Raw genomic sequence first — 12,991 nt, forward strand, 5'->3', positions numbered from 1 at the left:
TTAATGTGATCATGATATTAATGTGATATGTGACATGTGTGCTCTCTACTTTGAATTATTTATATGTCATATCACTTGTGTTATGCTCATTTACTTTGCTTTCGCGTTTAACTCCGATGCAAATGAGCTTTATTACTTGTACTCATGCTTATTTCATATCTTTTGAGTATATCATGTTGGCTTGGGTCATATAAGCTTATCTAACTCCTTTGTTCTTATTGCTAAAAGCTTATATGATCCAAGCATGTTAAAAACCTCAACTCTTTCACATACTCGAGGTAGTATTATCATCAATCACCAAAAAGGGGGAGATTGAAAGCATCTAGGCCCCTAGTTGGGTTTCGGTGATTAATGACAATACGTGATTATTGTGACTAACATGTGTTTTGCAGAGGCAATTAAGTTAGGTCATGGTAATGGAGATCGATTGGGCTATCATGGTGGTCATGCCCCTACGATGAAAATCATTTCGGTTTTCAAAGGATGGACGACAAGGTTAAGGATGGACTAGTTCTAACTGTCGAATTGGAGTTGAAGAGATACTTAGAGTAGTTTAGGACTTTGTTTTTCTTTTGGCCATACTATTAAGGGGGGTATCGACGGGTAGCTTGACCTAGGTGAGTCTAGTGGATTAGGTGTGGTGCACACTTGCTAAATCTAGCACTAGGTAGCTCCTAAAAAGCCCTTAGATCCATTGGAGCAAACTTCATTCACGTATGATCGAGAGTTAAAAGTGAATGGAGGATCAAATACTGACCGGACGCTGGTCCCGGTGTGACCGGATGCTTGCATAGAGTCCGATCAGTTCATTTGATCAAGGTGAAATCATCTGGTGCGACCGGACGCTGAGAGGTGAGTGACCGGACGCTGGGTCCCAGCGTCCGATCGACTCCAGTAAGGTTTCAGAGAGGGAAAATCATGACCGAATGCGTCCGGTCATAACTTAAACACTGGAGTTCGGGGAGAACTGACCGAAGCGTCCGGTCAATATGACCGGAGCGTCCGGTCACCCCGCAGAGGCACATAACGGTTCGTTTTTCAACCAAGGTTATAAATACTTCCTCCATTCGTGTGAGGGGTACTTTTACTCATTCCAACAGCTGAGAAACACCTTTGAGAGTGCCAAGAAGAGCAAGGTCCTAGTGAGGTGATTGAAATTTGAGAATCTCAAAGAGAGCCCTCATTAGTGAGGTCAAGAGTAGCATAATATGCATCCACCCTTCTCATTAGGCTTGTCGTGGTCAAGTGAGAGTTCGTGCTTGTTACTTTTGGTGATCGCCATCACCTAGACGGCTTGGTGGTGATTGGGAGCTTGGTGATCATTCGGCGGAGCTTGTGGATGACCCAACTCAAGTTGTGAGCGGTTGTGGGTGATTCATCGTGATGGAGTGTCAAAGAATCAACCCGTAGAGAACACTTGATCCTTACGCGGATCAAGGAGGAGCTACACCCTTGCGTGGGTGCTCCAACGAGGACTAGTGGGGAGTGGCGACTCTCCGATACCTCGGTAAAACATCGCCGTATTCCTCCTTCTCTCTTTACTTTGAGCATTTACTTTGAGCAATTCAATTCTTGTCATTTACATTCATAGAATTGCCATGCTAGAGTAGGATTGGAACATATGTTGCTAAACTTTTGTGCGGTAGATCAATAGAAACACTTTTTAGGCACAAGGGGTTAATTGGGCTAACCATATGACTTAATTATTGCAAAGAAATTTAGAATTAGTCCAATTCATCTCTTCTCTTAGGCATCTTGATCCGTTCAACTAGTAATAAAACGAACTGCTAGCGACAAAAAAAAATTAAGCAAATATAATTAAATTTAACCTGTCAAGTATTAACAATTGTACTTTACTACAATCACCCTGATCCTGTGGGGGGTAACAGCTCCTCCTTTCACCCAGTCCACAAAGATGGGTAAATTGTCAGGACCTATTGGTCCAATGTGTGGAGCCTTGGGCCTATAAAATTATAGCATGAACGTAAAATTATAGCGTGTTTCTTTCGATGTTTTGCTATGCTAATTGATCTGTGATATGTCCATGACGTCTATACCTTGTTGGTGGTGCCCAAAATCATCTTGGGACATTTTTTAGTATCAACAGGTCAGAATCATAATAGTTGCTTAAGATCATAAGGCTAATAATAATAATAATCATGTGGCTTCAGCAGAGTCCCTATTTTATATGTGATCCGGAGTTATGGTTGTGCTCATACAAGTTAGGACAACGCGCGTCCAACGATCTTACGAAATGCAATGCCATGACACGTCTAGAGTCTGGACCGACTCAAAATACATTGGAATATACTATCTCCGTCCATAAAAAAATGCAATTCTCGAATTTCTTGGAGTCAAATAATCTGAACTTTGACTAAATTTATATAAAAAATGTAAACATTCATGATACAAAATAAGTATCATTTGATTAGTTATAGGATATATTTTCATGGTAAATTTATTTAGAAAAATAAATGTTAATACTATTTACTATAAATTTGGTCAAACTTGAGCCCCATTGACCAACACAGATACCATAATTGTATTCTTTTATGGACGGAGGGAGTATGATAATGAACATTGAATAAATTTTTGAGACACAGATCATTCAGTTTACCACACAACAAACTATATATTCTATTGCAATTCGATAACATGTTTACGAGTTTCAAAATAAAGAGAAAAATAGAACTTATGGACCTATCCTCGTGGGCCGCAATAGGGTTGGGTTGACTAAGACCTGTTTGGAATGAAGGAATCCAAAACGCAGGAATAAGGTACGATGAAAAATAAAAAACTATGAGATTTCAAAATACAGGAACAGAAAATTTAGGCTGTTTGGAACACAGGAATTTATAACATAGGAAACGATAACGAGCAGAATGCTTTTATCCTCACTGGCCTCTGACTTCCGCAAAACCACAGCTTCGAGTGGATGCTTTTTTTCCGTGTTTTGTGAAGCATGAGATTCCTTTCCTCGGGAACGGCTGGCTGCTTTTGTCTGTTCCAAACGGTGCACGATATTAGCAAAGCAAAGGAATGAAATCCCTTTGAAATTCCTGTGAAAATCCTCCCACCCAAACAGGCCCTAGCTGGAGTCTCCCCTGTACAGGAAGCCTCTTCCTGTCTTCCTGAGCGAGTCATTGTCCCTAGAGCTAGAAGACGACGACGGCTTAACGGGCTCATCGTCTTCCCCAGTTCAGGCGATCTCCACTGCCGCCGCCTCCATTCCATTTCAGCAACAGCTCTCAGCGTCGTTCCTTCTCTGCCCTACACTATCCGTGTGCTGGCCATACTCATCTCCTGCGGTCCCTACCTGGGTAAATCCTGCAACCGGCTCATCCGCCGCCACGCCGGGTCCGCTGCGGAGCGCCGCTGACCTTCTCCGTTCCTCTCCAACAAAGCTATCCAAAAGCGACGAGTTGCTGCTTTTTCTCGGTAAGCCCAGATTTGCTTGACTTCTCGGCTAAATCCGGAGTAGCCCTCCCAATGTCACTGGGGTTTCGCAGGACCTTGGGCGCGTCCGCCGCGATGGGTGGAGGCGTCTGGGTTTTCCGGTTGGCTTCCCTTCTTGCGCTTGGTTTTGTGCTCAGCTGCGTCGAGGCTAGCCTGGGAGATATTGATCCGCGGTACAGGTGAGAGTGAGACGCATCTCTGTTTGGTTCTCGAATTTTGACTTGTCTCCAGCAGTGGAATGTATTCTTGCCTGAATTGTTTTCTACTCCGTAGATCCTTGTACGGGGATTATGCTGTGGGATTCCAGCAGTGGAATGTATTCTTGCCTGAATTGTTTTCTACTCCGTAGATCCTTGTACGGGGATTATGCTGTGGGATTCCTTATACGGGAATTGTGCACAAAAGTGCTCATGGATAGACTATTGTTGATAGTTAATCCTTGTAGTTAGTAGGTACCATATATCTTGGACAAGGCATTGCACTCTTGGTCATCTTATATCGTGTAAAGATGTGTGCCTGTTTGAATTGTGGTTGATGTAAACTCACATGCTAGCTAATTTGGCTACATATGAACATATTCAAACTGAGAAGGGTGCCTCCAAGTAGATCACATAGTGTCCTGTGAGAAGAGATGTGAAGCAACCGGGGATGGAATTTACTAGAACAAGGCTGACTGCCTGGTATTTTAACAGCACGCAAGCTGTAGCAAACTGTACAATGCTTCCTTGGGAGTTGGGAACTAGAAGCTTGTGCCTAATGATTTCTTTTTTGGAGTCGGTGGAAATTATATGAATTACACGCACTTATGCACATCTGACTTATTCTATTATGACTGCCCTTTTGTTCCTTTGCTAATATATTGGATTTGAAATTTCTGACATATTATACCATTTAGAAGAGAAATATTCACTTCAGTGGTGTGGTGGAAATATGTGGTCTTGCTCAAACTGTGGATGGCAATCGGCAAAGTGTTTTTGTTAACTGAAGTTGAAAGTCCTAACATGGCTGTAGAGTGGCCAAGGGTCGTAGTTTTCACATATACTGTTGAAAACTGTAACAGTTCTCGGGAAAAACTTTTATATATTGAGAAAAAGGAAAAATGGGCATACTTGCAGCATTTAAATTCAGAAAAAAAAAACTGCTACAGATTGTAACAGTTTTTGTCCTTTGCTAATCGTCCTAGGTTTGGATATGATATTATTAGCATTTTGTTACAGGGACTCTTTGGTACTGTTCAGAAAAATAAAAGATAGTCTAACCGTTTGAATTGTATTAAAAACCATAGTTAATCTAGTTAGGTTACACCTAATAAGTCATCGTCATTGACAATAACCATTAGTCAGGAAAAAATTGCCTCTGTTACCCTTGTACTTTAAGGAGCATGACAAGAGAATTGAGTCATTTTGTATCAACATTGGTCTATATAAATACCTCAATGCTTTTCCTAGGGAGAGATCCTCATCTCCTTGTTAACAACCATATGTGCACTACTTTATGTTACGAGTTGCCAAACATCGGCTATTCATCCCAGGTGCGATTTAACCAGTTCGGCCATTTTGTAGTTACAACAACAACAACATAGCCTTTCAGTCCCAAGCAAGTTGGGGTAGGCTAGAGTTGAAACCCACCAAGAGCCCCAAGTCACGGTTTAGGCACTTCAATAGCTGTTTTCCAAGTACTCCTATTCAAACATAGATCTCTAGGTATATCCCAAGCTTTCAAATCTCTTTTTATTGTCTCCCCCATGTCAATTTCGGTCTTCCTCTACCTCTCCTCATATTATTAGCTTGGCTTAGGACTCCACAATGTACTGGTGCCTCTGGAGGTCTCATTTGGACATGGCCAAACCACCTCAATCGATGTTGGACAAGCTTTTCTTCAATTGGTGCTATCTCTAGGCGATCACGTATATCATCGTTCTGAACTCGGTCCATTCTTGTGTGACCGTAAATCCATCGCAACATACACATTTCTGCAACACTCAGTTGTTGAACATGTCGAATCTTTGTAGGCCAACATTCTGCTCCATACAACATAGCCGGTCTAATCGCCGTTCTATAGAAGTTGCCTTTTAGCTTTTGTGGTACCCTCTTGTCACAGAGAATGTCAGAAGCTTGTCGCGCACTTGATCCACCCTGCTTTGATTCTATGGCTAATGTCCGCATCAATATCTCCATCCCTCTGTGACATCGATCCCAGATACCGAAACGTATCCTTCTTAGGCACTACTTGGCTTTCCAAACTCACATCTCCCTTCTCCTGTACAACCCCGCCAAACTCGCATCTCATGTATTCGGCTTTAGTTCTGCTCAATCTAAAACCTTTAGACTCAAGGGTCTGCCGCCATAACTCTAGTTTCCTATTTACTCCCGCCTAGATTTCGTCCATTAACACTACATCATCAGCGAACAACATACACCAAGGGATATCCCCTTGTATGTTCCTGGTAACCTCATCCTTTACCAAGGCAAAGAGATACGAGCTTAAGGCTGACCCTTGATGAAGTCCAATTTTAATCGGGAAGTAATCTGTGTTACCATCGTTTGTTCGAACACTAGTCACAACATTGTTGTAATGTCCTTGATGAGGGTCACGTACTTTGATGGGCCTTTATGTTTGTCCAAAGACCACCACATAACATTTCTTGGTATCTTGTCATAAGCCTTCTCCAAGTCAATGAAAACCAAGTGGAGGTCCTTCTTCTGCTCTCTAAACCGCTCCATAACCTGTCTTATTAAGAAGATTGCTTATGTGGTTGACCTTCCGGGCATGAAACCAAATTGGTTTGTTGATATTTGCGTCGTTCCTCGCAGGCGTTGTTCGATGACTCTCTCTCATAACTTCATAGTGTGGCTCATCAACTTAATTCCCCGATAATTAGTACAATTTTAGATATCTCCCTTGTTCTTGTAGATTGGTACCAATATGCTTCTTCTCCACTCCTCAGGCATCTTGTTCGATCGAAAGATATTGTTGAACATCTTGGTTAGCCATACTATAGCTATATCCCTGAGACATCTCCACACCTTGATTGGGATACCATCAGGGCCCATCGCTTTGCCCCCTTTCATCATTTTCAAGGCTTCTCTGACCTCCGATTCTTGAATCCTCCGCACAAAGCGCCTGTTAGTGTCATCAAACGAGTCGTCTAGCTGAACGGTGGCCATTTGCAGTTAGGACTTACAATAATGCTCTCCACATTTGTTTGGTTGTAAAATTTCTAGTATAATCAACCTTGTCGCAGACATCTGGCATGCATCCATTATTCTTAATTTTTTTTTTCTATTCGTGGAGAATGCAGTAAGGTTTGAATTGATCGAATTGTACCTTAGTTGTAGCGTATGGGCCTGTTTGGTTTGAGGCCTAAGCATTGTGCCTGAGGGAAACTGCTGCCTGAAGGTAGCCTGAAACTTTGATGACTTTTGCCTGTTCAGGCTATAGTGTTTTGGTACCTGAGCCTGAAATTGAATTAGTTGCTAATATACCTTTGTGATGTCCATAAAATATTAGCTCAAATCATTGTTATCTTAGATGAAAATTATTGGTACATACAATTTTCAAAGATGGATTATGGTTAGATTATCGTTTTAAATTAATGTACCCTTGTCATAGAACAACACGTGTGTGCATCCATCTTCCCGTGGAGAGATAAAAGTAAAGAAAAAGAGAGAAACATCTATTAAGCGGAGTGCGATATGCAGTAGCATCAATGAGCATTTAGTGGCATGAATCAACAGTAATTAACAATGCGCTGAAATGTGAGTAACGGATGTTGAGCATTGATTGAGTCTGCTGAGCACTTTTGTGTGCCTGAGTGACCAAACAAGGTACACGCAGTGACTAGGGATGCAAAAGGCCAAAGAGCAATCTACACAGGACTCAATTCAAACAGACCCTACAATCTACTCAGGGCTTAATCCAATATACCTGAGTACCTGTGGCATTTTAAAGAAATGTTGCAGCTGTCTGCTTTGTTTTAGTGAACGCTTCTTTTACCAGAGCAGCTCATTCCAAAGCAGCTGTTTCAGAGGTAGGCAGAAGTGACCAACTTTTTTTTGCATTGTTCGCTGATGATGTAGTGTTGGTGGACGAAAGCCAGGCGGGAGTAAATAGGAAACTATAGTTATGGCGGTAGACCCTTGAGTCTAAAGGTTTTAGATTGAGCAGAACTAAAACCGAATACATGAAATGCGACTTTGGCGGAGTTGTACAGGAGTAGGGAGATGTGAGTTTGGAAGGTCAAGTAGTGCCTAAGAAGGATACCTTTCGGTGTCTGGGATCGATGCTACAGAGGGATGGAGATATTGATGCGGACGTTAGCCATAGAATCAAAGCAGGGTGGATCAAGTGGCGACAAGCTTCTGACATTCTCTATGACAAGAGGATACCTCAAAAGCTAAAAGGCAAGTTCTATAGGACGGCGATTAGACCGGCTATGTTGTATGGAGCAGAATGTTGGCCTACAAAGATTCGATATGTTCAACAACTGAGTGTTGCAGAAATACGTATGTTGCGATGGATTTGCGGTCACACAAGAATGGACCGAGTTCGGAACGATGATACGTGATCGCCTAGAGGTAGCACCAATTGAAGAAAAGCTTGTCCAACATCGGTTGAGGTGGTTTGGCCATGTCCAAATGAGACCTTCAGAGGCACCAGTGCATTGTGGAGTCCTAAGCTAAGCTAATGATATGAGGAGAGGTAGAGGAAGACCGAAATTGACATGGAGGGGGCAATAAAAAGATATTTGAAAGCTTGGGATATACCTAGAGATCTATGTTTGAATAAGAGTACTTGGAAAGCAGCTATTGAAGTGCCTGAACCGTGACTTGGGGCTCTTGGTGGGTTTCAACTCTAGCCTACCCCAACTTGCTTGGGACTGAAAGGCTATGTTGTTGTTGTTGTTGTCGTCTTTATGTCCGTGGTGATCCAAACCATTTTTATTAATGCCAATGGGCCTTGCTAGCATTTGTTTGCTTCCATAAGTTGGCATTACCCTAAAAACCTTAACTGTGCCAATGCATTTGCACTACCTAGCTCAGGCGAATTTGGAGTGGGCGAATGGCCCGCCCATGATTTGGCAGGGCCAACAGAAGGTTCCGGGTGAGGTGGCTCTCTTGACTGTTTGCATGGACTATGGAATCTTTTGGTTATCCAAGCTTCAATAGATTTTTTTTTCTATTGAGCTGTGCATTGGATTCATAATATGTTGGAACCAACATATTCCTTGGAATTAAATTAAATCGACAACCATGATGAATATATTTTGACACTAAAAATATAGAGACATATGGGGTCCACATGTTGTAGGCATATTCAAGAGATTTTGACAGTATTGTCATGGTTACACTCCAGCAAACCTATTATGGAAATTTTGGTTATGACTGGTTTTGGTTATGACCTATTTTTGGCAGGGTTGCTGACTTCTTTACTGCTTAGTCTTGAGTGTTGTAGTCCGGGATCCTACACAGGTTAAAGCTGAAGGAGGTGGGATGCCGAGGTTTGATCACCATGCGGCGGGGTTGTGACGCCGTGCTGGCGCTTGGCGTCGAGAGAGCAGAGAAGGCGTGGGAGCGAGTAACAGGGGAGCAGGAGAGATTGAAATCAATCTCCAGCTAGCCTTTTCATTAACCAAGAGTTTGGTCCTTATAGCCAAATCCTAACAACCTGCTAAACCTCACAAGCCCAAATCAATCTAACAAACTGAGTCTAATCGTTTCCTAAGAAGCAGGGAGTAGCAGGTCACCCCGTGGTGACCGCGAGCTGAGCGCGCCAAGGTCCACGCCATACGGTTTCTCAGCCACGGCTGCACTTACGTCGCTGGTACACCTGGTCCACCATAACACTGAGATAATGTGTTATTTGGTCTTTTGATAGAGGAGCTAGAACTACAATAGAATCTAATCCAGTGCAACTAAGTGATGTCCAAAAAAAAAAAGGCAACTAATGCTTCTGGTTTTGGTAAGCTGCAGCTGCTACTGCATGGCTTCTGTTGGCTCTCTGTGACTGTAGGTGTACCTCTCCATAGTTACAGAAGTCTAACAAGGGCAGCCTAACTAGGCTGTTTGCTAGGAATTTTACATACTTTAGTCAATTTATGTTCTCATAGTCTCCAAATTTCATGTTTAAAGTAGACAAGGCAGGTGTATTGTGAGATATGCTTAGTTGTAGTAAGATTTATTTTGCCTTCCATGGTTATGTTTGTATTATTTATTTCTTGTAGGCTCTTTTCATATTGCATCTGCTACTAGCTGTTATGAACCCTAGTTTATTTGGAACCATTGCCAGGAAGATGGCCGGGCAAAGTCGGCTTGGAGGGAAACTAGAGTAATTTGGGGGAATTGGATTAATTCTTCTTTTTCATTGCCTTCCTGAAAGGAGACACTATCCCATCCTTATATAGATGAGAGGAGACTTGACCCCTAAGAAACTAATCTCTAGAAATAATCAAATAAGGAAGTAACCTGATCTAATCTAATCTTTTTCCTAATCCTTATCCCTTGCCATGAGAGGCAGGTGGGCTTGCCCTCCGGCCACCCATAACTCTAGCCTACTACCAATAACACTCAACACTATTTTGAAATTAATTTTTGTAAATTTTCACATCGTTTTGGTTTTAGTGAACACTACCTGAGTATGCTCTTCTTTTTTTAGCTTCCCATTTGGCTTAAATAAAATATCACTAGATGTCACATTAATTGTCAATCCTAGTTGATGCCACACTGATGTAATTAGTACCCTTTATTGTGATGAATTACTTCAACTTACTACTATTTAGGAGCTTATGAAAAACTTTTGTTCTGCTGATCAACCTTTAGAACCTGCGTGAGGGAGTGTCAGACCACAGGGATTACTGGGGAGAATATCATCAGCCACTGCCGGTCCAAAGAGAATGACACATCTGTTGGAGGTTCTTGGTACAACCAGGAGCAAATTTACGTGCAGTGGAAACAACTGAACTGTATAACAGATTGTCGCTACTTCTGCATGATGCAGAGAGAAGGGGGACGCCAATCACTTGGCCTGAGCCCTGTGAAATATCATGGCAAATGGCCTTTCTTACGTGTTTCTGTGTTCCAGGTATGTTTTGTGCAGACGGGATCCTGAGTTAACAATTTTTTCTATCATTAGTTCTTGACGGCATCTCAATTACATCTCACAACCTTCTTCAGGAACCTCTTTCAGCTGCACTATCTGCTATGAACCTATTAATGCACTTCACTGGCTGGCTTTCATTTTTCCTTCTAGTGAATTACAAATTACCTCTTAGACCCCAGACGAAGAGAACTTACTATGAATATACTGGCTTATGGCATATCTATGCAATTTTATCAATGAATGTGTGGTTCTGGAGCTCCATCTTCCATACTAGGTATGAAGTTTCTCAGATCCTTCAATATATTATGAAACTTGGAGGTACTACTGTAATCTGCAGTATCTAACTCCACATGCTTATTCTGTAGAGATATTGACTTGACTGAGAAGTTGGACTACTCTTCAGCTGTTGCGCTGCTTGGATACTCGTTAATCCTTTCATTGCTAAGGACTTTCAATGTCAAGGATGAGGCTACCAGGGTGATGTTTGCAGCCCCTATTTTGGCATTCGTTACAACACACATCTTGTATCTTAACTTCTACGAGCTTGACTATGGTAAAGCTGCTTTCACTTTTTGCTAAACATTTGCCATTGTTATACGAGGATTAATTTCACTATGTATCTGTTGCATATTTTAACAGATTTTGCATTCTCCTGCTGCTTGTTTTACCATGCCTTTTTTTAATACAGCAGCAACCATGTATGCCTCTTTAACGACAGCTGTACATTTGTTAACAAAAGCCATACAAAAATGCAGTCATTGGTGATCTACTCCACAAAAGCTATACAAAAATGCAGTCATTGGAGTAGTATTTTTTTAGAGAACATGCTATGCACGTGTTTCATTAAGAGAAGGGGGGAAACAGCCTACAAAAGTATAGTACAAACAAATAGGAAACAGACCAGCGCGCAAAGTGCCTACTGACTAGGAAGACAGGAAACAAAGAGAGAGGAGACAAGAAGGAAAGAAAAAACAAATCTGAGCAGCCACACCACATACAGCTCAAACCACACTCAAAGCTATTGTTCCTAATGCCGCTATATATTAGGCAAAAGGATTAACTTGGCTTGCGACCAACAACCTGCTTGCTCTTAGTGATCTAGTAATGATTTTTCTTCAGTTTTAGTTCACACAAATTAGTTGCATCTCTGCAAAATATGTAGGTGCTACTCAAATGTTTTTCTGCTGAATCTTTTGTCAGGATGGAACATGAAAGTCTGTGTGGTGATGGCTGTGGTTCAACTTCTGTCATGGGCAATTTGGGGTGGTGTAAGCCAACACCCGTCACGACTCAAGCTTTGGACAGTTGTTTTTGGAGGAGCACTAGCTATGCTTCTCGAACTCTACGACTTTCCTCCATACATGGGCTATGCCGATGCCCACTCTCTGTGGCATGCGAGCACCATTCCACTCACGTACCTCTGGTGGAGCTTCATTAAGGATGACGCCGAATTCCGCACCTCAACACTCATCAAGAAGGCAAAGTAAGCAGAGGGCCAAAGGTTGGTTAACATAGGATCTTGGAGGGTCAGATCTCATGGTCTACTCAAGGAACATTGGGACAGTGGGTTATCGGACATGAAACCTCGGTATATTTGCCCCCTTCATGCTCATGTCGTCAGTCCCAGAAAGACAGTCATCTTCATCCACTCGTGGTTTTGGTGCACAAACTCAGCATCATCTGCTTTCAAGTACATACTATGCCCTTCTGATTGACCTGAACGTATATTGTGTGATTGAATCGGTATCTTATCTTTTCTGTACCGGTGGGGCTTGCAAAATTTTTGTCATCGCCAAATCTATTGTGCGAAATTGGACTGAACAATGGACATGAAACCTTTGTAAGATCCTGAATGCTTGCTAGGCCAACATCACCCAGAAGTACCTTAGATCCTGCTCTAAACTCCTAGAGTTCCAGTGGATTTGATTCGTCTCGCGCGTTCGATTTGATTCGTTCAGCGACAATCGATTGGGTCCCTTGCAGCCGGATCTCTCAAAAGGGTATGGGGACGTCTTGTCATGCCCACTAAGTTGACTGTCTCGTCGGAGACAGGAACGAGTGGACAACAAAGTTTTGCAACTTGGGAACTTTGGAAGGTGGCGAGTGACTTATGTCACCGAGAACTGAAAGAAACATTTACTCGAACTCTACGGATGTTGTGCTGGTGAGCTCGAGCCGCATTTGAGGAGCGTCCGAGAAATTGGGCAGGGCCGCAGTGCAGCTCTAAGAAAAGGGTGATTGTGCAGTAACAAGTGTATAGCACACAGATTTTCTTCCAAGTAGAGTATATTAGCCCTTCCTCTCACTGGTAAAGTGCTGGGGAACTCGAGTCGGTGCGTGACAGGCGATAATAACGACGTTAAAAGTCCGATTGCGCTTTCTTGTTGTCGCAGGTGTTTAGTGCTAATCACATCTGTAAATGCTAGTGTCCCTGTCA

At 42.4% G+C, this 12,991-nt stretch overlaps 1 protein-coding gene across 1 annotated transcript; it reads left to right on the top strand.

Moving 5' to 3' along the window:
- The first annotated feature begins 3,086 nt into the window (after nucleotides 1-3,086).
- Nucleotides 3,087-12,675, top strand: LOC136516931 (uncharacterized). The gene is made up of 6 exons (XM_066510435.1): nucleotides 3,087-3,438; nucleotides 3,510-3,635; nucleotides 10,275-10,536; nucleotides 10,629-10,828; nucleotides 10,920-11,107; nucleotides 11,755-12,675. The coding sequence occupies exons 2-6, from the start codon at nucleotides 3,532-3,534 to the stop codon at nucleotides 12,039-12,041; spliced, it is 1,041 nt and encodes a 346-aa protein (XP_066366532.1). The 5' UTR covers nucleotides 3,087-3,438; nucleotides 3,510-3,531; the 3' UTR covers nucleotides 12,042-12,675.
- Nucleotides 12,676-12,991: the final 316 nt, after the last annotated feature.

The sequence above is a fragment of the Miscanthus floridulus genome, chromosome 17 (assembly GCF_019320115.1).
Source record: "Miscanthus floridulus cultivar M001 chromosome 17, ASM1932011v1, whole genome shotgun sequence".
NCBI lineage: Eukaryota > Viridiplantae > Streptophyta > Magnoliopsida > Poales > Poaceae > Miscanthus > Miscanthus floridulus.

Bases quoted from the DNA above. Each gene is read 5' to 3' on its own strand.
- LOC136516931 (XM_066510435.1), top strand. From the start codon at position 3,532: ATGGGTGGAGGCGTCTGGGTTTTCCGGTTGGCTTCCCTTCTTGCGCTT. The intron at 3,636-10,274 runs GTGAGAGTGAGA...ATCAACCTTTAG, and splicing joins GATATTGATCCGCGGTACAG to AACCTGCGTGAGGGAGTGTC. The intron at 10,537-10,628 runs GTATGTTTTGTG...AACCTTCTTCAG, and splicing joins TACGTGTTTCTGTGTTCCAG to GAACCTCTTTCAGCTGCACT.